General features: G+C 40.3%; 4 protein-coding genes across 6 annotated transcripts in view; 1 reads left to right on the top strand and 3 right to left on the bottom strand.

Moving 5' to 3' along the window:
• The window catches only part of LOC135554692 (E3 ubiquitin-protein ligase rnf213-alpha-like), a 68,783-nt gene extending 66,849 nt beyond the window's left edge, over positions 1-1,934 (bottom strand). The window contains 2 exon segments of the mRNA XM_064987115.1: positions 580-733; positions 1,807-1,934. Coding sequence (XP_064843187.1) covers positions 580-682 — 103 coding nt within the window. The 5' untranslated portion in view covers positions 683-733; positions 1,807-1,934.
• A 4,614-nt stretch (positions 1,935-6,548) lies between these two features.
• On the bottom strand, positions 6,549-14,534 carry LOC135554690 (sialoadhesin-like). 3 transcript variants are annotated; one of them, XR_010457719.1, is made up of 13 exons: positions 14,411-14,534; positions 14,201-14,314; positions 11,995-12,357; positions 11,643-11,888; positions 11,292-11,558; positions 10,887-10,998; positions 10,743-10,788; positions 8,848-8,981; positions 8,708-8,752; positions 8,564-8,605; positions 8,253-8,312; positions 7,734-7,915; positions 6,549-7,411 (listed from the first exon to the last, which is right to left on the bottom strand). XR_010457719.1 is itself a non-coding variant. In XM_064987113.1 (12 exons), the coding sequence occupies exons 2-12, from the start codon at positions 14,262-14,264 to the stop codon at positions 7,909-7,911; spliced, it is 1,386 nt and encodes a 461-aa protein (XP_064843185.1). In that variant the 5' UTR covers positions 14,265-14,314; positions 14,411-14,534; the 3' UTR covers positions 6,549-7,908. The 3 variants fall into 3 exon arrangements, 2 of the variants coding, with proteins under 2 accessions (XP_064843185.1, XP_064843186.1); XM_064987113.1 differs by having other exon boundaries at positions 6,549-7,915; XM_064987114.1 differs by lacking the exons at positions 11,643-11,888; positions 11,995-12,357; positions 14,201-14,314; positions 14,411-14,534 and having other exon boundaries at positions 6,549-7,915; positions 11,292-11,563.
• A 3,677-nt stretch (positions 14,535-18,211) lies between these two features.
• Positions 18,212-19,271, top strand: LOC135553768 (neuropeptide B-like). Its single transcript, XM_064985711.1, has 2 exons — positions 18,212-18,513; positions 18,959-19,271. The coding sequence occupies exons 1-2, from the start codon at positions 18,250-18,252 to the stop codon at positions 19,085-19,087; spliced, it is 393 nt and encodes a 130-aa protein (XP_064841783.1). The 5' UTR covers positions 18,212-18,249; the 3' UTR covers positions 19,088-19,271.
• A 284-nt stretch (positions 19,272-19,555) lies between these two features.
• Positions 19,556-20,552, bottom strand: part of LOC135553856 (guanine nucleotide-binding protein G(o) subunit alpha-like) — a 33,123-nt gene continuing 32,126 nt past the window's right edge. Inside the window, exon 11 of the mRNA XM_064985787.1 lies at positions 19,556-19,842. Within this exon, the coding sequence (XP_064841859.1) occupies positions 19,652-19,842 (191 nt within the window). The 3' untranslated portion in view covers positions 19,556-19,651. The remainder of the gene's footprint in view (positions 19,843-20,552) is intronic.

The raw sequence follows: 20,552 nt of genomic DNA, 5'->3' as shown, positions 1-20,552 counted from the left end.
TGCGCCACTTGGGAGACCTTACCGGACTAGCCTAGTTAAATAAAAGGTTCAATTTAAAATATATCCCCTTCTTTCTTCATTCACCATTACAGTTGTAAAATAAATCATATTTTGATGGAGGTGTCGTATTATTTGTATACTGCATCCTGATTGGCCATATGTTAATGAGGGCCTGTGGGAATGTAGGGTTCATGAGGAAAGCATCTCTCTCTCATGTGGCTTGCAAGTTAGCAATAAATGTGCCTTCATAAAGATACAGAGTTGGTAGTTATTTTACTCACATACAGACAAGTTTGATTCCATGACAGGAGGGTCGGAGTCAGATTTTTATTTATTTTTAATGACGACTGTATACAGGCAATTCCACGGTAACTGAGTGACAATGACAGATTTTTCAGTTTAAAATGTATGTCAAACAAAAACCAATGATTGCAAAGTAAAACAACCCATACAACTCTATGCACAAGGATTACTTTTAACAATTTCCACAGACATTTTTACAAAACCCCATTTACTTTCTTCAAGTAAAACAGTAAGAACATTTATTTATATAACATAACATTACAGGGCAGTACTGACCAGGCTCCTTGGTGACTGGTGGTGCAGCTAGTTGATGGCCACACTGGCTGCAGAATCTAGCCGTTTTCTCAAACGCAACATGGCCACAACCTGTGCACTTCATCTTGAAGTTTCAATGGCGTCTGTATTTCAGAGGGAACACTGTATGACAGAGCTCGGGACAAAATATATATTTCACTTAAACGTTCTTGAATTTCAATGAAATATGAGAAACAACTAGCCAGCTAAAGGTATAGCCACTTCCTTAAACTAAAGCCAGTCAAATATATTCTAGGATCTGTTTTGTGGCAGACTATAATTACAACTGCCCCAAACCCATACATACAGCAAGTTATCTCTACCCCAAACATATTTTTTCATGTAGTTATGGCTTTTTCTTCCTAAATATTTTTTCAAAGTAATTATAATATATAACATTGCAACCGAGCTCGCTCCTGTTTACCTTGGGAAAAGCCGAAAGTTGTCAGTACAGTGTTGGTGTTCCTGAATGCGCAACTCTGCCCACGCCCACCCAGCGATTGATACATTATCCAGTCCGAAACGAATCCTCTGCTACCCAGCGGATAGCTACTTCCTCTTTCGTTTCTACAGAACTACACAACAGCCTAGTGCCTGGATAATTAACTAGCCAACTGTATTACAATTGACGAATGCAAAAGCTCATCAGAAATAACGATGAAATGCACTGACATTATCAATAGCAAGCTTTCTAGCTACTCGACTCTGTTCAGCTATTGCTAAAATCCACTCGACAAAGAGTGGAATGTTAGCTGAAACGACTGGTACCCAGATAGCGGCTAACTAGCTAAACAAAAGCCCGGCCAAAGATGATTAACATATAGCTAGCTATCTCCCATATAACGTTAAACGATTGCAAATGAATTCCAAAACCCTGTCACCGACATGACAACGTACAGCAGTTTGTTCTGTATTGCTATCTGACATGTAAATAACATGACACCAACCCTACACTGCCTCGATTCAAGCAGTTACCATCTAACTAGTTTGGTAAATAGCCTACACAGTTGTTAGCTACGTAGTACACCGTGACCTAGCTAGCTAGCCATATTGAGTTCCCCGGCAAAGCCGTCCACACCATCTGACCTCAGTGCTCGTCTCTTGGCTCCGGGAATGTGGACAGGTCTCTCGGAGAGAAAAGGCTACCTCAGTGCTAAAGTTGGCTAACGGTAGGTAATTGAAAATAGCTTTGCTACTGTATATATTTACCTGTGTTAATCACGCGATCTGTTGTTTTACCATTCCACGAAATGGGTGAAGTAGAATTACACTTTCGTTTTGTGAGAAATGGGCGTCAACAAGGTAATCCGTGTCCACTGTCAACTATTTTATTCAGTGAGTTCTCAATTTATCACATGCATGGCAAGCGAGGGCAGCTACATGGTGGGGGTTTTCCGAATGACATGGCATGTTCTTGCCCTTAAACTGTCCAACTGTAAAGGTCATATAATGCTTTGCCATTCTTCTTTCCCCCAAGTGAATTAATAAAGGTTCATTGATTAATCAAGAACTGATAGCAGTTGCTGTATGTTTGGGGCCCCGTGCCCATTAATTAAAGCAAACTTTTCTGGTTATTTGTCATCAACTTGCATGCCAAGTTAAATGTGCAATGCTTTAACCACCTTTGACATTTGCTTTTTTGTGCAATTATTTAATCATAGAATTTTGCAGGGATAATTGAACCATTGCAAATGTTTTGACTGAAGCAACACCATTTCCCCCTAATATCCAATTGAGTCAACATGAATGAGATTCAAGGTAATATGATATCTGACTCAATGGAGTCAACATGAATAAGATTCAAGGTAATATGATATCTGACTTAATTGCATGAACATTATAATAACAATGTATTTTTTTAGGCACAAGTCCTCCTCTACTGTAATGGTGAGGGTGAACACTGAGCAGCATCCACTTCTCACAGATCAGGTTTCTAGCCCAGGGATTTCCCCATACACCCTGCGTGGATGGGGGTACTCTGTGTGCAGCTCCCCCAGACGTTTTCTCTACAATCACTGTGACTCAGCTGTCTCTACACCACCCTAGTAGGCTACTACTACTGCTGTACCTCCAGCCAAGTGGCCAGAGCAGACTCTAAAGTGAGAACGTTACACAATGCTGGCATCATATTACAGTAAGTCTAGAATACAGCTTGGCTGCTCGTCGACTGACGGTTGGCAATGACGGGAAGTGAAGAGGAGTTTTTGCAACGAAGAGACATTGATTTATTAATGTACCTATAACTAGTATGGAAATCTGAAGGGTGACTGAACATTGCATCTTAATTGTAGGCAATTCCATGATAACAGTGATGCTGAGACTCACCTTAAAATGTTTGTCAAACAGAAACCAATGATTGAAAAGTTAAACAATCCGTACAACTCTATGCACAAGGACTACTTTTAACAATTTCCACTTACTTTAAGAACAGTGGAGATGCAAAGTTTGCTAACATAATTGCTGTTTGTGCTGTCATTCTTTTACTGTCATTCGAGTACCAGAATGATGAGGGTGGGGGACGAGGGAAAACTAATCTAGCTTTGTGTTCCCCTTATAACCACATGATGAGTTATCGAAAGAAGAGGTTGACCATGTTCTTTGCCCTGACATTCAGCTGGACAGCTGGGCCATGGAGAAGATGACGTCCAATCTGCTTGTCTTGAATGGAGGCTTGGTGGTCCAGCTAGACGCCATCCTGCAGTGTCACGAGGATACAGGCAAGCATGTGTTATTGACTGGGGTTCAAACTAAATCCTAGGCATTCATCTTCAGGTCTGGTATTTATAAAGCATGTCAGAGTGCTAGTGCTGGTCTAGGATCAGTTTTATCTTGGATCATAATGAATAAGACTATATGGACAGGGAGGAATCTGATTCTAGATCAGCACTCCTCTGAGGCGCTTTATGAATACAGGTCCTGGTCTTAGGCAAGGTCATCACGAGTTCACCAAGCGTAGTTCACCAAACCACCTCCATTACTCATGTATTCAAGGGAAAACGAGCACAACATTCAGAACGTGACAGACGGCAGTGTCTTGTACCAAATTGAAAATATCCTCTGTCCTTGGTTCAGCATGATGTCATGAGTCATAATGTTGAGTCAAGTCCATTCCAAACATTTGCATTTTATATATTTTTTCAGAATGTGAGACTGGCAACATTCTGCGAATTGGAATAGTAGACGACACAAGGCTCAATTACGAAATGTGTTTGTGCATCAGCAGTTCTACTCTTATGTCAGTCGCAGATAGTCGATTAGCCCATGTTAGCTAACATTCTTTACATTGCTAAGTGAGGGATTGGAAAGTTGGGGATTGGAAAGGCTTTTGCAGCAGCGTTCGCCAAGAGGAAGTAGGTGGACTGTAAGAGGCAGGAGGTACATTTGAGGCCCTCAGAAGGAAGAGATGGAACAGCAGGAAGTGGGGAATGGTCTCTACGGACGCCAGAAGGAAGAGAGCAAGGTGGTGCAAGAAAAGAGTTGACAAAGATAAGAGTATGTCCAGAAAAGAGAGACCTAGAGAAAGAAAATAGGTATCAAAAAGTAAAGAGGGAGGTAGAACAAGGAAAAAGGGGATGAGCCAGACACTCAGGAGAACACTACTGCAAGGCTGAGGAAAGGGAACTCAGGACTCTGCCACAATGGGAACATTCAGCCCTACCTCTCTCAGTAGCACCCTGGTAAGATTGGGCTGTAATTGGACTGTGACCAGGGTCACCTCTCCTTCTCTGTGTCCAGAGCCAGGGTCTTCTGCTGTTTCGAGAAGGTGCCTTCCTATCCCCTGCACCCGGCCGTCTCGCTCAGGGAGCCGGAGAGCAGGATGACCTTCAGATGATGAGGTCAAGGGGCTATGCCATGGTGATGCTTCAGCTCAGAAAATGGAGAGTAGTCCTGGAAGTGGAATTATTAGAAAGAACATTCCATTCAAGTCGTATGTTCTGTGATGGATCTAGATCTATTTCTATGAGGAAATCTGTCATTTAAGAGGGTTTCAGAGGAGAGTTTCTATGTCACCCCCTGTAGGTCACAGAAGGAGTGCATATGGAGAGGTGATGGATTAATGTTTGAATTTGCATAAACAAATACAACCTAAATAAATTAGATTGATACGCTTCATGTATTTATTTAAATTTTTACTTAAGACTATAAAGTATAATGGCTAAGGATAGCTATAAAGTACAGTGCCTTGCAAAAGTATTCGGCCCCCTTGAACTTTGCGACCTTTTGCCACATTTCAGGCTTCAAACATAAAGATATAAAACTGTATTTTTTTGTGAAGAATCAACAACAAGTGGGACACAATCATGAAGTGGAACGACATTTATTGGATATTTCAAACTTTTTTAACAAATCAAAAACTGAAAAATTGGGCGTGCAAAATTATTCAGCCCCTTTACTTTCAGTGCAGCAAACTCTCTCCAGAAGTTCAGTGAGGATCTCTGAATGATCCAATGTTGACCTAAATGACTAATGATGATAAATACAATCCACCTGTGTGTAATCAAGTCTCCGTATAAATGCACCTGCACTGTGATAGTCTCAGAGGTCCGTTAAAAGCGCAGAGAGCATCATGAAGAACAAGGAACACACCAGGCAGGTCCGAGATACTGTTGTGAAGAAGTTTAAAGCCGGATTTGTATACAAAAAGATTTCCCAAGCTTTAAACATCCCAAGGAGCACTGTGCAAGCGATAATATTGAAATGGAAGGAGTATCAGACCACTGCAAATCTACCAAGACCTGGCCGTCCCTCTAAACTTTCAGCTCATACAAGGAGAAGACTGATCAGAGATGCAGCCAAGAGGCCCATGATCACTCTGGATGAACTGCAGAGATCTACAGCTGAGGTGGGAGACTCTGTCCATAGGACAACAATCAGTCGTATATTGCACAAATCTGGCCTTTATGGAAGAGTGGCAAGAAGAAAGCCATTTCTTAAAGATATCCATAAAAAGTGTCGTTTAAAGTTTGCCACAAGCCACCTGGGAGACACACCAAACATGTGGAAGAAGGTGCTCTGGTCAGATGAAACCAAAATTGAACTTTTTGGCAACAATGCAAAACGTTATGTTTGGCGTAAAAGCAACACAGCTCATCACCCTGAACACACCATCTCCACTGTCAAACATGGTGGTGGCAGCATCATGGTTTGGGCCTGCTTTTCTTCAGCAGGGACAGGGAAGATGGTTAAAATTGATGGGAAGATGGATGGAGCCAAATACAGGACCATTCTGGAAGAAAACCTGATGGAGTCTGCAAAAGACCTGAGACTGGGACGGAGATTTGTCTTCCAACAAGACAATGATCCAAAACATAAAGCAAAATCTACAATGGAATGGTTCAAAAATAAACATATCCAGGTGTTAGAATGGCCAAGTCAAAGTCCAGACCTGAATCCAATCGAGAATCTGTGGAAAGAACTGAAAACTGCTGTTCACAAATGCTCTCCATCCAACCTCACTGAGCTCGAGCTGTTTTGCAAGGAGGAATGGGAAAGAATGTCAGTCTCTCGATGTGCAAAACTGATAGAGACATACCCCAAGCGACTTACAGCTGTAATCGCAGCAAAATGTGGCGCTACAAAGTATTAACTTAAGGGGGCTGAATAATTTTGCACGCCCAATTTTTTTAGTTTTTGAACTGTTAAAAAAGTTTGAAATATCCAATAAATGTCGTTCCACTTCATGATTGTGTCCCAGTTGTTGTTGATTCTTCACAAAAAAAATACAGTTTTATATCTTCGTTTGAAGCCTGAAATGTGGCAAAAGGTTGCAAAGTTCAAAGGGGCCGAATACTTTCGCAAGGCACTGTACATACAATGAAATTAAAGTACTTTTCTCTGCAGTGGGCTAAATCAGGGCCACAGTGTTTCTTGGTAGTCTTAAACAAATCTACTTTGAAACAGAAGTATATACATCACACACATGGTTATGGGCTTAAAAAAGAAGACACCTGTACCATGTCACATATAGAGTTGAAATTTATTCAATTTTGCATCCCAAGTTTACACTTTATATACATCATAGAAGACTGAAATATAACCAAATCGTCTTTAAATAGAACACCGGATATAATGTTTAAAATTATGAAATTAGAAAAAATATTTACATTCTACCAATGAGGGTGCTTTTGGTCGTTTGACTGCAGGAAAGGGTTTTAAAAATAAATGTCAAATACATTGCCAGATGCATATGACTAGGTGAAATACATTGCCAGATGCATATGACTAGGTGAAATACATTGCCAGATGCATATGACTAGGTGAAATACATTGCCAGATGCATATGACTAGGTGAAATACATTGCCAGATGCATATGACCAGGTGAAATACATTGCCAGATGCATATGACTAGGTGAAATACATTACCAGATGCATATGACTAGGTGAAATACATTGCCAGATGCATATGACTAGGTGAAATACATTGCCAGATGCATATGACTAGGTGAAATACATTGCCAGATGCATATGACTAGGTGAAATACATTGCCAGATGCATATGACTAGGTGAAATACATTGAAAAAGTAAAACAAAAGAAACAATGTCTCAAAATATTGGAGTCTTTATTCTTATGGAATATTTAAATGATTGGACTGCAGATATCCAAGGTGGCCATCTGCATTGTCTCAGGTGTACTGCAGATATCATACTCTCTTCCTCTGTTCACAGCTGTGAGTTCATTCATCATGCAAAGGCTCTGTTCTGACCTCTAGTGGAGTAATAGATCCTCAGGGTCCATTGTGTGAGGTTCACCATCTCAACTTGCCTGACGACACAAGGCAACTGAAATCTTCAGCCGTTCTGTTTGCTACGTACTTCAGTCAGACGGACACAGTTGAAGTCAAAATTAGGTCATCAGCAATTGGATAATCTCTAACCAATCAGAGTATCAAAGCCAATGAAGAATTTTAAAAGCGCCTTTGAGGGCTTCCACCATTTAAATGTAATCAACTGGATGGGACTTCCAACATTTATTGGCTGATCCCTCCTGGTGGCCATGTTGGAGTCATGTCCAACCGGGTCATCAGGAGGGATCAGCCAACCTGAAGAAGAAAGCCTAAATGGTGCTGCACATGCTGTCACAGACGCTATGTCACAGATTAAAAGATGAGTCCTCTATCAATGCGCTTTACCCACGTGTGTACTGGCTCTGGCCCAACCCATCAGCTTCTGGGACCAATCAGAGTGGTTAGAATGTGTTTGCATTGTCAGGAATTGTACTCCGATCCAGACTCAGAAGACACTAACATCTGTGGGCGTGGCATAGCGTTTGGCCGGAGCAAGGAGTTTGGGTAGCCAGGCAACATCTCAACTACTGCCTGAAACCAAAATAAAGTCTTAAAGAAAGCTCAAAGAAAGTATGAATGGGTCAATGTACACTGTAAAACACAGATTTACTTCTGAAAATATCTGCCTTACGTTTATGGTAATAGAACTGTGTGATCATAATGTTTGTTTTATTTTAAAACACCAAGACCAAGACTATGCTTAGACAGGCAGCCCAATTCTGATCTTTTCACATCAGATCTTTTTCAGAGCTGATCTGATCTGATTGGTAAAAAAAAAAAAATTAGTGAAGGAAAAAAAACATCAGAATTTGGGCTGCCTGTCTAAACGCAGCCAAAGTGACACAAAGTCTTAGTTGAGATGTGTTACCTGAACACAGTGCTGTAGATGACTGGGTCATCCTGGGCCTGTTTCCCCCTAGGAGTGGGTCTACAAACAGAAACACAGTCATTATCATGGTTGTGGAATTCTATTGTTGTTACCATTATCTTTTACATTCTAATTGTTATTATTCAAATAATTTTTGATAAAGACTGGTGTATACTAGGTCTAAAAACATGGCTGTAGACCATTAGAATATGAAGAAGTGTCGTTGGCAAAAACGACATTCCCTTTATACGCAGGACTGTCAATGCGACGGTCATTGTCCTTGTTGCAGAGAGGATATAACAGGTTGGTACCTGGATACTACACTGTAGAGGTCCTCCTTGGCTTGTTGCTCCCTGAACATGTGGAAACAGAAACACACATTGTTATTGGTTATCACAAAAAAATCTAAATAATATGTTCATATTAAGTGTATTTCTTTAAAGTAGCTTTCTTACCATATAGAGCTGTAGATGGCCGTAGTTTCCTCGTTCTGCTGTTCTCTAACAGAGGACGTGGACACAAACACAGTGCAGTTGGTTAAGGTAACATCACCCATTGATTTGTGTATTGTTTAATCATTTATCACTTTACTTACATGTTTGCCCTTTGCTTGGAGTTGATGTGCACTGTTGTATAGCTGACATCTTCCTGTTGCGATGGTTCCTCCTCTCTCCACTCTTCTGTCAGACTACAGTCTGACGTGAGGCTGGTTACATGCGCATCTGTGGTCTAGACACAGTGAGATAGAGACAGAGAAAATACTGGCAGTGAACAGCAGAACTTTCTGCACAATAGTTTAAAAATATCTGGGCAAAACAAAGTTCAGCTATATTTCCACTTCCTTATTGTAAATGATCACACTTTCACATCAATTTCCTCTGTGAATCTGCCAGTACACTTGCTCCTACCCACACACAGACATATACAATTACAGTCTATACTGGTTGCGGGATTTTCTGCTTGTTTCTCTCTCACCACGAACATTGTGGGTGTTTTTGTGGTGAAGACTCTAGGCATGCTGATGGCTGTAGCATAAATAGTGACTGCCTGCATTTTGTTCTGTACATGTGATAGCTGTGGCACACTGCTACAACTGCATTGGGTTCAAACATTGACCCTGCATGACTATCATTAGTGTGAGGATAAGGATGTAAGAATTATTGTTTGGTTGCAACACAAAAGCACAAATATGACATACGTGCATAGCCCAAAACAAATAGCTGGGAACAAATGGCTGGGAACACATGGCTGGTAACAAATAGTTGGTAACAAATAGCTGGGAACAAATAGCTGAAACACATAGTTGGGAACAAATAGTTGGGAACAAATAGCCGGGAACAAATAGCTGAAACACATAGTTCGGAACAAATAGCTGGGAACAAATAGCTGAAACACATAGTTGGGAACAAATAGCCGGGAACAAATAGCTGAAACACATAGTTGGGAACAAATAACTGAAACACATAGCTGGGAACAAATAGCTGAAACACATAGCTGGGAACAAATAGCTGAAACAAATAGTTGGGAACAAATAGCTGGGAACAAATAGCCGGGAACAAATAGCTGAAACACACAGTTCGGAACAAATAGCTGAAACACATAGTTGGGAACAAATAGCCGGGAACAAATAGCTGAAACACATAGTTGGGAACAAATAGTTGGGAACAAATAGCTGGAACAAATAGCTGAAACACATAGTTGGGAACAAATAGCTGGGAACAAATAGCCGGGAACAAATAGCTGAAACACATAGTTGGTGAACAAATAGCTGGGAACAAACAGCTGGGAACAAATAGCTGAAACACATAGTTGGGAACAAATAGCCAGGAACAAATAGTTGGGAACAAATAGCTGGGAACACATAGCTGGGAACAAATAGTTGAAACACATAGCTGGGAACAAATAGTTGAAACACATAGTTGGGAACAAATAGCTGAAACAAATAGCTGGAACAAATAGCCGGGAACAAATAGCTGGGAACAAATAGCTGGGAACAAATAGTTGGGAACAAATAGCCGGGAACAAATAGCTGGAACACATAGTTGGGAACACATAGCCGGGAACAAATAGCTGAAACACATAGTTGGGAACAAATAGCCGGGAACAAATAGCTGAAACACATAGTTGGGAACAAATAGCCGGGAACAAATAGCTGGGAACAATAGTTGGGAACAAATAGCCGGGAACAAATAGCTGAAACACATAGTTGGGAACAAATAGCCGGGAACAAATAGCTGGGAACAAATAGCTGGGAACACATAGTTGGGAACAAATAGCCGGGAACAAATAGCCGGGAACAAATAGCCGGGAACAAATAGCTGGGAACACATAGCCGGGAACAAATAGCTGGGAACAAATAGTTGGTAACACATAGCTGGGAACACATAGCTGGGAACACATAGCTGGGAACAAATAGCTGGGAACACATAGCCGGGAACAAATAGCTGGGAACAAATAGTTGGTAACAAATGGTTTAAAACATATTGTCACCTGTGTGTTCTCCTCTGTGTCTGGTTTTGGTGCTGTGGTCTTTTTCCTGAGGACACACAAATAGGCAGCATGATTTTGACTAATTTAGAATGCATAGTAAATCAGCTGAAAATATTTGTTTGAGGAAATAGTGGGTAAACGTACCTGTGAGCAACAAGATGCCAAGCAACCATAGGCACAATGACAATCATTGTCACAACAGCAAGAACTGCAATAAGTATTGTGAGTGTCACAGCTACCACCCCCTTTGCATGATCTGCATATGAACGCAAAAGCATTATCATTTAAATTACATTTAAATCATTTAGCAGACGCTCTTGTCCAAAGTGACTTACAATCAGTGCATTCATCTAAAGATATCTAGGCGAGACAACCACATATCACAGTCATAGTAAACACATTTTTCCTCAATAAAGAAGTTATAAGAAAAGTCAGTGTTATTAGGAAAAGACAAGTGCATTTGTTTTTGCATTTAAGTTGTTCAGATTTCTGATTGTTGGAAATGTTACTCTGTAACCCGTTGTGGTTACAAAATGTTATTGTACTTACCTTTGACTTTCAGAGATAGAATAGTGGAATTCTGTCTTCCATGCTTATTGCTGACAACACAGAAGTATTTCCCGCTGTTACCAGTGAGAGTAACATTAAACTGTAGCTCAGCCTGATATACCATTTCCAGACAACTGTCTCCATCTATTTTAAACCAAGTGTAGTTCAATGTTGGGTTAGCATTGCTGCTGCAGGTCAAAGTAACATCGCTCCCCTCCACAACTTCAGACGACGGCCAAACTGAGACTGAGGTATTCCTAGGGCCATCTGAAAGAGATCAGACAGGGATTCCTCCATCACTGACTTTTTAGAAAACAGTGTTACTGGTTGATAAAACCTTCCTTTACTCACATTCAACATTGACCCTGATAACCTCAGAAAGTGGTCTGTTGTAATGCTTTGGCGAACATGAGTAGTTTCCAGAGTCTTGAAAGGATATGTTACGGAGGTAAAGAGTTGAGGACTCCTCTTGCAGGGCTTTTCTGTTCTTGAACCACATAACTGCAGATGAACAGTTGTACATACAGGTCAGATTCACACAATCCCCTTCTTTTATTGGTTCGCCTACTTTGGGTGTTGTCATCGAAATGAACAACTCTGAAAGTGGAGAAAAAAACAACTGTAAATGTCCTAATCTATTGATAATGCAATGGTGACCTAATAACATTTCACTTTTGAAGCAAAGGATGTAAAACAGACTTACCAGAAACATTCACGTTTGTAGCGTTCTTTCCCGTCCAGTTGCCGTTGTTAGTTTCAAATCTGAATGCATATTCTCCACTGTCTCTCTGCTCTACTTGGTGGATTTGCAAAGAACAATTATGAACTTTGTTACCAACGTACTCAAATTTGGTGGCGGTATGAGTTGTATTATTACTCTCAGTGATGAAAGGGCCATCAAAAAACTGTTTCCTCCCTCGACTCCACATGACTTTTTCCACTGTTAGGTTCTTGTTATCAAGCTTCTCAGGATAGTGAAATGTGCATGAAATGACAACAGAAGAGCCTCTTACTGCACAGATCTCTTTCGGTTGATATGCCACAAGCCAGTCGGTGCACAAAACCCCTGAAACAAAGATCTATGTTTTATTGATTTACACTCCCCTATGTATTTATGTTATCTGGCCAAATTATTCATACTCCTTGAATTGCTTCACATTTTTTGTGCTACAAAGTGGGATGAAAATTGATTTAATTGTCACTTTTTGGGCAGCAATATATTCAAAGAAATGGAAGAAAAATTCAATCATTTTTTAATGATTGTCATAACTAAAAATAAAATAAAAAATAAAATAGAATTGTTGCATAAGTATTCCGCCCCTTTGTTAAAGTTCAGATTGAGTCAAATGTGGCTAAACAAATCACGTAATAAGTTACATGGACTCACTCTGAGTGAAAAAATAGGGGTTGACATGATTTTTGAATGACTAACCCTTCCTCTGTCCCAATGCATACAACATCTGTCAGGTCCCTCAGGCAAGTATTGAATTTCAAGCACAGATTCAACTACAAAGACCAGGGAGCTTTTGGAAAGCCTCATAAAGAATGGCAGTGATTGGTAACAATAAATCAGACATTGAATATATCTTTAAGCATGGTCAAGTTAATCATTATGCTGTGGATGCTGTAATAAACCACCCAGACACAACAAAGATCGAGTCGTCCTTCTGAGCTGCAGGACAGGAAGGAAACTTTTCAGGGATGTTGCCATTTTTTATTTATTTTTTTATTTTACCTTTATTTAACTAGGCAAGTCAGTTAAGAACAAGTTCTTATTTTCAATGACGGCCGAGGAACAGTGGGTTAACTGCCTGCTTAGGGCAGAACGACAGAACAACAGCTCTGGGATTTGACCTTCCGGTTACTAGTCCAACACTCTAACCACTAGGCTACCCTGCCGCCCCATTGGTGACAGTTACAGAACTTGCAGAATTAGGAAAATAATAATTGGCTAATATTTCACAATCCAGGTGGCTAAAGCTCTGAGAGACTTACCCAAGAAGACACATAGTTGTAATTGCTGTCAAACGTGTTTATAACATGTATTGACTCAAGGAGATGAACACTTATGCAACAACTATATATTAGTTATTTAATTTATATGAAAAAATAAAATAAATTCCACTTTGACATTACATGTTATTTTGTTTAGATTGTTGACAAAAAAAGGTTCAATAAAATAAATGTTAATCCTGCTTTGTAATACCAATCCAAGGGGTATGAATACTTTTTCAAGGCACTGTATTTAGACAGTGAAGCTCTATACCAGCATTTGGGTTTGAGATCAAATGTTTTATGTGAGGTGACAATACAGAATGTCACCTTTTATTTGAAGGTATTTTCATATATATATATATATATATTACCATTTAGAAATGAATGCACTTCATGTATCTAGTCCTCCCATTTTAAGGTGTCAAGTATTTGGACAAATGAACTTATAGTGCAATATTGTATAATTTTGTAGTCACTTTTTCTTATCTACACTTTTATTGTAAATAAGAATAGACTATGTTTCTGAACACGTCTACATAAATGTGGATACTACCATGATTATGGATAGTCCTGAATGAATTGAAATGAAGAGTGAGAAAGTTACAAGTGCACAAATATCATACCCCCAAGAAATGCTAACCCTTACAATAACCGGGAAGGTTAGTATTTTTGGAGTGGTATGATATTTATGTGTCTGTAACTGTCTCACATCATTATTCACGATTCTTTCAGGACTATCCGTAATCCTGGTAGCATCCACATTAATGTAGACGTGTTTAGAAACATATTCTATTCTTATTTACAATACAAGTGACTCCAACATGACACAATACATTGTATACCACTAATTATACATGATACATATAATAAATTACTTCCTAGTGTTATTTTTTTATTTCCTTTGTCGTTCTTACCTGGCAAAATGAGTAGAGCCAGAGCTATTTCCATACAGATGGGTTGTGTCAGCCCAACACTCATCTCTGTAGCCAAACAGCAATCTCTTAAGGTCCTTCACTTGAGTCGGAGTTCTTTATATAGCAGTCAGAAATGCAGAGTAAACCTCAGTCATCTAGTTTAAAACAGACGTTTTGTGTCAATTCATTTTGGGGCTTGGAGTTACTCACCAGAAGCTGCTCTGCAAAAAGGCAAACTGTCTTTGCAAGTGTCATCAAAAGACAAAACGTCTGCATGTATCAGCAAGCTAATGAGCTGAGTGAGAGTCCTGTCGACATCAGAGACACTCTCCTCAACCAAATCAGGTCATTTTACCACAGGCACAACGTACCACCTACAGTGCCTTCAGAAAGTATTCATACCCCTTGACTTCTTACACGTTTTGTTTTGTTACAGCTTGAATTCAAAATGGATTAAATTAGATTGTTTAGTCACCCATCTACACACAATAACCTATAATGACAAAGTGAAAACATTTATTTAGAAATTGTTGCCAATTTATTGGCAACAATTTAAATACAGAAATATCTAATTAACATAAGTATTCACACCCCATAGTCAATACATGTTAGAATCACCTACAGCTGTGAGTCTTTCTGGTAAGTCTCTAAGAGTTTTGCACACATGAATTGCACAATATTTGCACATTATTATTTTAAAAATTCTTCAAGCTCTGTCAAGTTGGTTGTTGATCATTGCTAGACAGCAGTTTTCAAGTCTTGTCACAGATTTTCAAGCCGAGTTAAGTCAAAACTGTAGCTAGGCCACTCAGGAACATTCAATGTTGTCTTGGTAAGCAATACTGGTGTATCTTTGGCCTTGTGTTTACGTTGTTGTCCTGCTGAAAGGTGAATTTGTCTCCCAGTGTCTGTTGGAAAGCAGACTGAACCAGGTTTTTTTCTCTAGGATTTTGCCTATTCTGGTTCTTTTTATCCTAACAAAATCCCTAGTCCTTGCCGATGACAAACATATCCATAACATGATGCAGCTAACACCATGCTTGAATATGAAGAGTGGTACTCAGTGATGTATTGGATTTGTCCCAAACATAACATTTTGTATGCAGGACATAAAGTTAATTTCTTCGGCACATTTGTTGCAGTTGTACTTTACTGCCTTATTGCAAACGGGATGCATGATTTGGAATATTTGTATTATGTACAGACTTCCTTCTTTTCACTATGTCATTTATGTTAGTATTGTGGAGGAAGTACAATGTTGTTGATCCATCCTCAGTTTTCACCGATCACAGCCATTGAACTCTAACTTTTATTTAGGAAGGACGCCTGTATCTTTGTAGTGACTGGGTATATTGATACACCATCCAAAGTGTAATTAATAACTTCACCATGCTCAAAGGGATATTCAATGTCTACTTGTGTTTTGTGCCCTTATGTGCCCTTCTCTGGGGGCATTGGAAAACCTTGCTGTTCTTTGTGGTTGAATCTGTTTGAAATTCACTGCTCAACTAAGGGACCTTACAGATAATTGTATGTGTGGGGTATAGTGTGGGGTACAGTCATTAAATAAATAACGTTCAACATTATTATTGCAGAGTGAGTCCATGCAACAGAAGACATTTTTTTACTCCTGCATTTATTTAGGCTTGTCATACCAAAGGAGTTGAATACCTATTGAAACAAGACATTTGAGCTTTTCATTTGTAATTCATTTGTAATTAACTTTGACATTATGGGGTATTGTGTGTAGGCTAGTGACACAAAACCTCAGTCAATATAACACAACAAAATGTGGAAAAAGTCAAGCGGTGTGAATACTTTCTGAAGGCACTAAGTCATTTCCACTTATACTATATGTTAGCCATGAACAGAGACCTGTGGAGGTTGAGGGCGCATGACCCAGATTGTACCCTCAGCTCAGTGCAAAAAAGTAGGCCTTCCAATCACAACTTCTGCTGGTGTCCAGACCAAATAAGGAGAATTGTTACACTGAAGTGATTGTGTGTGATGTTGTACATTGTCCACATGGTGGCAGACTACTGTGTATGACTCATTTCCAGAAGTAAATTATTCCCAAATATGGTTTATTCTATACATCTGTGTGGAATAACACAACTATATGAACATGCACCATACATTTGTGAAACCTAAAATTAATATTAGACAAAACAGAGAATAGTTTATAGCAACACTGATTGACAATACATTTCACATGCTGTTGTGCAAATGGAATAGACAACAGGTGGAAATTATAGGCACTTAGCAAGACACCCCCAATAAAGGAGTGGTTTTGCAGGTGGGGACCACAGACCACTTCTCAGTTCCTATGCTTCCTGGCTGATGTTTTGGTCACTTTTGAATGCTGGCGGTGCTTTCACTCTAGTGGTAGCATGAGACGGAGTCTACAACCCACACAAGTGGCTCAGGTAGTGCAGCTCATCCAGGATGGCACATCAATGCAAGATGTGTCAAGAAGGTTTGCTGTGTCTGTCAGCGTAGTGTCCAGAGCATGGAGGCTCTACCAGGAGACAGGCCAGTACATCAGGAGACGTGGAGGCGGCCGTAGGAGGGTAACAACCCAGCAGCAGGACCGCTACCTCTGCCTTTGTGCAAGGAGGAGCACTGCCAGAGCCCTGCAAAATGACCTGCAGCAGGCCACAAATGTGCATGTGTCTGCTCAAACGGTCAGAAACAGACTCCATGGGGGTGGTATGAGGGCCTGACATCCACAGGTGGGGGTTGTGCTTACAGCCCAACAAAGTGCAGGACGTTTGGCATTTGCCAGAGAACACCAAGATTGGCAAATTCGCTACTGGCGCCCTGTACTCTTCACAGATAAAAGCAGGTTCACACTGAGCACATGTGACAGACGTGACAGTCTGGAGATGCCGTGGAGAACGTTCTGCTGCCTGCAACATCCTCCAGCATGACCGGTTTGGCGGTGGGTCAGTCATAGTGTGGGGTGGCATTTCTTTGGGGCCGCACAGCCCTCCATGTGCTTGCCAGAGGTAGCCTGACTGCCATTAGGTTCCCGAGATGAGATCCTCAGACCCCTTGTGAGACCATATGCTGGTGCGGTTGGCCCTGGGTTCCTCCTAATGCAAGACAATGCTAGACCTCATGTGGCTGGAGTGTGTCAGCAGTTCCTGCAAGAGGAAGGCATTGATGCTATGGACTGGCCCGCCCGTTCAACAGACTTGAATCCAATTGAGCACATCTGGTACATCATGTCTCGCTGCATCCACCAATGCCACGTTGCACAACAGACTGTCCAGGAGTTGGCGGATGCTTTAGTCCAGGTCAGGAGACCATACGCCACCTCATCAGGAGCATGCCCAGGTGTTGTAGGGAGGTCATACAGGCACATGGAGGCCACACACACTACTGAGCCTCATTTTGACTTGTTTTAAGGACATTACATCAAAGTTGTATCAGCCTGTAGTGTGGTTTTCCACTTTAATTTTGAGTGTGACTCCAAATCCAGACCTCCATGGGTTGATAAATTTGATTTCCATTGATAATTTGTGTGATTTTGTTGTCAGCACATTCAACTATGTAAAGAAAAAAGTATTTAATAAGAATATTTCATTCATTCAGATCTAGGATGTGTTATTTTAGTGTTCCATTTATTTTTTTGAGCAGCATTGTGAATTATAAACCTTGTAAATCGTCAGAAAATTAAAGTGGTTAAAGTGTTTTGATGTGTGCAGAACCTGACGTTACTACTCTTCAGCAGTTTTATAAACAAATAGATTCGCTTAATCTAAATTAAAGGTCAGATCATGTCTGACACCATACCCACCTTCAGACTCCACAAGCCTACGTCCCTGGCTCTCCAACGCGTAAAACGGATCAATCCACACAAGATTCTATCAAGCTGAATATGAATCACCCACTCTTTCGTAGCCTAGTTGACGAAATTTAAATACGATCACGAGGTCACTATATAAGAGAGGACAGTAAGAAAAAAAACATATACCAAGTTGTCATCGGGGTGAAGTAATAGGGAGAAAGGAGCGCAAGAACAAGAACTTCACACAGTGTTCGACATGGAGAGGTCCGTTAAACTTGCTTTAGTAATTGTAGCTATTTCCATGCTGGTTTCTTGCAACCCAACCGAAGCATGGTACAAGCAAGTTTCCGGCCCAAGCTACTACTCCGTGGGCAGAGCATCGGGTTTGCTGTCCGGGATCCGGAGATCACCATATGTTAGGAGGTCCGAGACCGATTCGGTGGCGGACAGCAGAGAGTCTACGGTGAACAGCATCCTCTCGGAACCGAGCAGTCGACTGAATTCGGTCCTTAAATCTATGGTAAGAGGCTATATTTTACATTACTTATGTCCAATTGAGCAATGCGCATTGGAAACAGGTACTTCCTGTGGTGCGTAAAAGTGCTTAAAGGTGCGTAAAAGTTAAACATTGCTCAGGGCACAAGAATAAATCAAAAGTAGTGCAATAATGTTTTTTTTGAAGACTGCTATTATATTTCAAACAGTTTTGACACCCTAAAACTGGGTCATCATGAAGGAGCTGTCCATTCAGCACCAGCGCACCACCAAGTAGCCAACAGCCTCATTATACAGTCAAGTTTGGACTCGATTAGAAAATGACATATTATAATCAGTTTAAAGTCTAATTGTTATTTTCAAAATCCACATTTTGGGGAAATGAATCTCAAACAGCCACAGGTCTTGAACATCAACGAACTTTCTCGTTAATGTTGCATTATGTTGATTAAAATGTTTGTTTTTTTCAGGCTATTTGTATCAAAGATATCACACCGAATCTGCAGAGCTGCGAACTTGTTCAGGATGGCTCAAGGTTATTTCAATGTAAAGCAGACGTGTTCGTATCGCTCGACTCATTGGACTGTGTGGAAGCATGATCAGCACCGCGAACGTGGATGGACTGATAATGTTTGATGGAACCGAATGTTTCTTATTTTCACAAATATGGCACAAATGTTGTGTGAATGTCTGTTTTAGCATACTGCCATGCGCAGTCTGACTACTACTTCCCCTAACGGGTAATAGCCAATTTGTCTGTTAAATCATATTATGTAATGCATAGCAATGTACATATGTATTCATTTCTTTGTTTAATGAATAAATACATCTTATATTGCACTCAAAAGATTTTGCCCTATAGGTCCAAATTAATCCTGCTTCACACATTTGTACAATTCTCATCCAGACACCTACTTGTATGTAAATGTTTTAAGACACATTTTAGTCAACTCAAATAGGTCATAATGCAAACATCTGCCGCTATCTTAAAATAATTCTCAAAGACCAGTAGGCCTGTACATTATTTTATTGAATTAAAACATGTCAACACCAACATGATTATTGAAAAAAATTCCAAATGAGGAATGTCCATCCATATTAGTAAATATTACCTATGTTAAATTATATAAAAACAAATATCCATCAATAAAATCTAGAAAGTCTTATAGCAACGAGACCGCATCCAAGTTCTCCTTGACGATGGTGTCCATGATGACGTGGAAGACCACCCGTACGTTGTGGGTGTCCGTGGCGGTGGTGTAGTGGTGGAAGACAAGGTTGTTGGGGGTCCTGTTGCATGCCACAAACATGGCAGTGATGTGACGCGAGGCAGCATCCACGTCCCAGTCGGCTCCTGTATAAGGGGACGTAGCAGAGAAGTCCCCTCAGTTGAGTGACATATACCCAATTGAGTTAAGTATACAAGTTGAATTTCAAGTTCAATGTTTAAGTGAATTTAGTTTGTGCTGTGATCATTTGGCTAATGAAGGGAGCCTCAAAAAAATAAAAAGCTGGTGTTACAAATTCTCTGGCAAATATATTTTCTCAGTCCACCCCTGTCCATCTCCATAGGCTTGTAGCTTATTCCATATCATCATCAACTCCATCACACGATTACAAAGACTGACTCTGGTACCAGAGTGCTGTAAGGAAACATGTTTAGTAGCAATCACGCGTCAATGGGGTTTGCTGTCCTAAAAATGAAAAAAAGGTGAGTGTCTGCTGAGCCTTGCTCCTAGACTTTTTTAAATGTAAAGGACTCACAGTATTAGTTAGGTGTGTGCATGTTTCAAAATCATGGACAAATTAAAGGTTTGAAAAAATCCAGTGTCTGGGGATAAGTCTCATTGAGGCATGATGAACTGAAACTCAGTGAACAAGTGAAATTATGTTCCGTGACAAGTTCACGCAAAATAACTTGGTTCTTATAGAGTGGAAAAACAGAGAGAGAAGAACCCTGCAGCTCAACTGAACCACCTCCATTTTAATTAGCACACCTCCAGTTCTGAGGGATGAGAGTGAAATATATAAGCCTGTTACTGAGCCCTGAGGACCAGAGAGGCT

This window comes from Oncorhynchus masou, chromosome 14 (assembly GCF_036934945.1).
Source record: "Oncorhynchus masou masou isolate Uvic2021 chromosome 14, UVic_Omas_1.1, whole genome shotgun sequence".
Taxonomy (NCBI): Eukaryota; Metazoa; Chordata; class Actinopteri; order Salmoniformes; family Salmonidae; genus Oncorhynchus; species Oncorhynchus masou.
Note: the sequence above shows the minus strand (reverse complement) of the source record. Positions and strands in the feature narration are given on the sequence as shown.

Coding starts and splice junctions, on each gene's coding strand:
- LOC135554690 (XM_064987113.1), bottom strand. CDS start 14,264: ATGAGTGTTGGGCTGACACAACCCATCTGTATGGAAATAGCTCTGGCT. Junction 12,358..14,200: donor GGCTCTACTCATTTTGCCAG/GTAAGAACGACA, acceptor TCTTTGTTTCAG/GGGTTTTGTGCACCGACTGG. Junction 11,889..11,994: donor TACAAACGTGAATGTTTCTG/GTAAGTCTGTTT, acceptor CTCCACTTTCAG/AGTTGTTCATTTCGATGACA.
- LOC135553768 (XM_064985711.1), top strand. CDS start 18,250: ATGGAGAGGTCCGTTAAACTTGCTTTAGTAATTGTAGCTATTTCCATG. Junction 18,514..18,958: donor ATTCGGTCCTTAAATCTATG/GTAAGAGGCTAT, acceptor TGTTTTTTTCAG/GCTATTTGTATCAAAGATAT.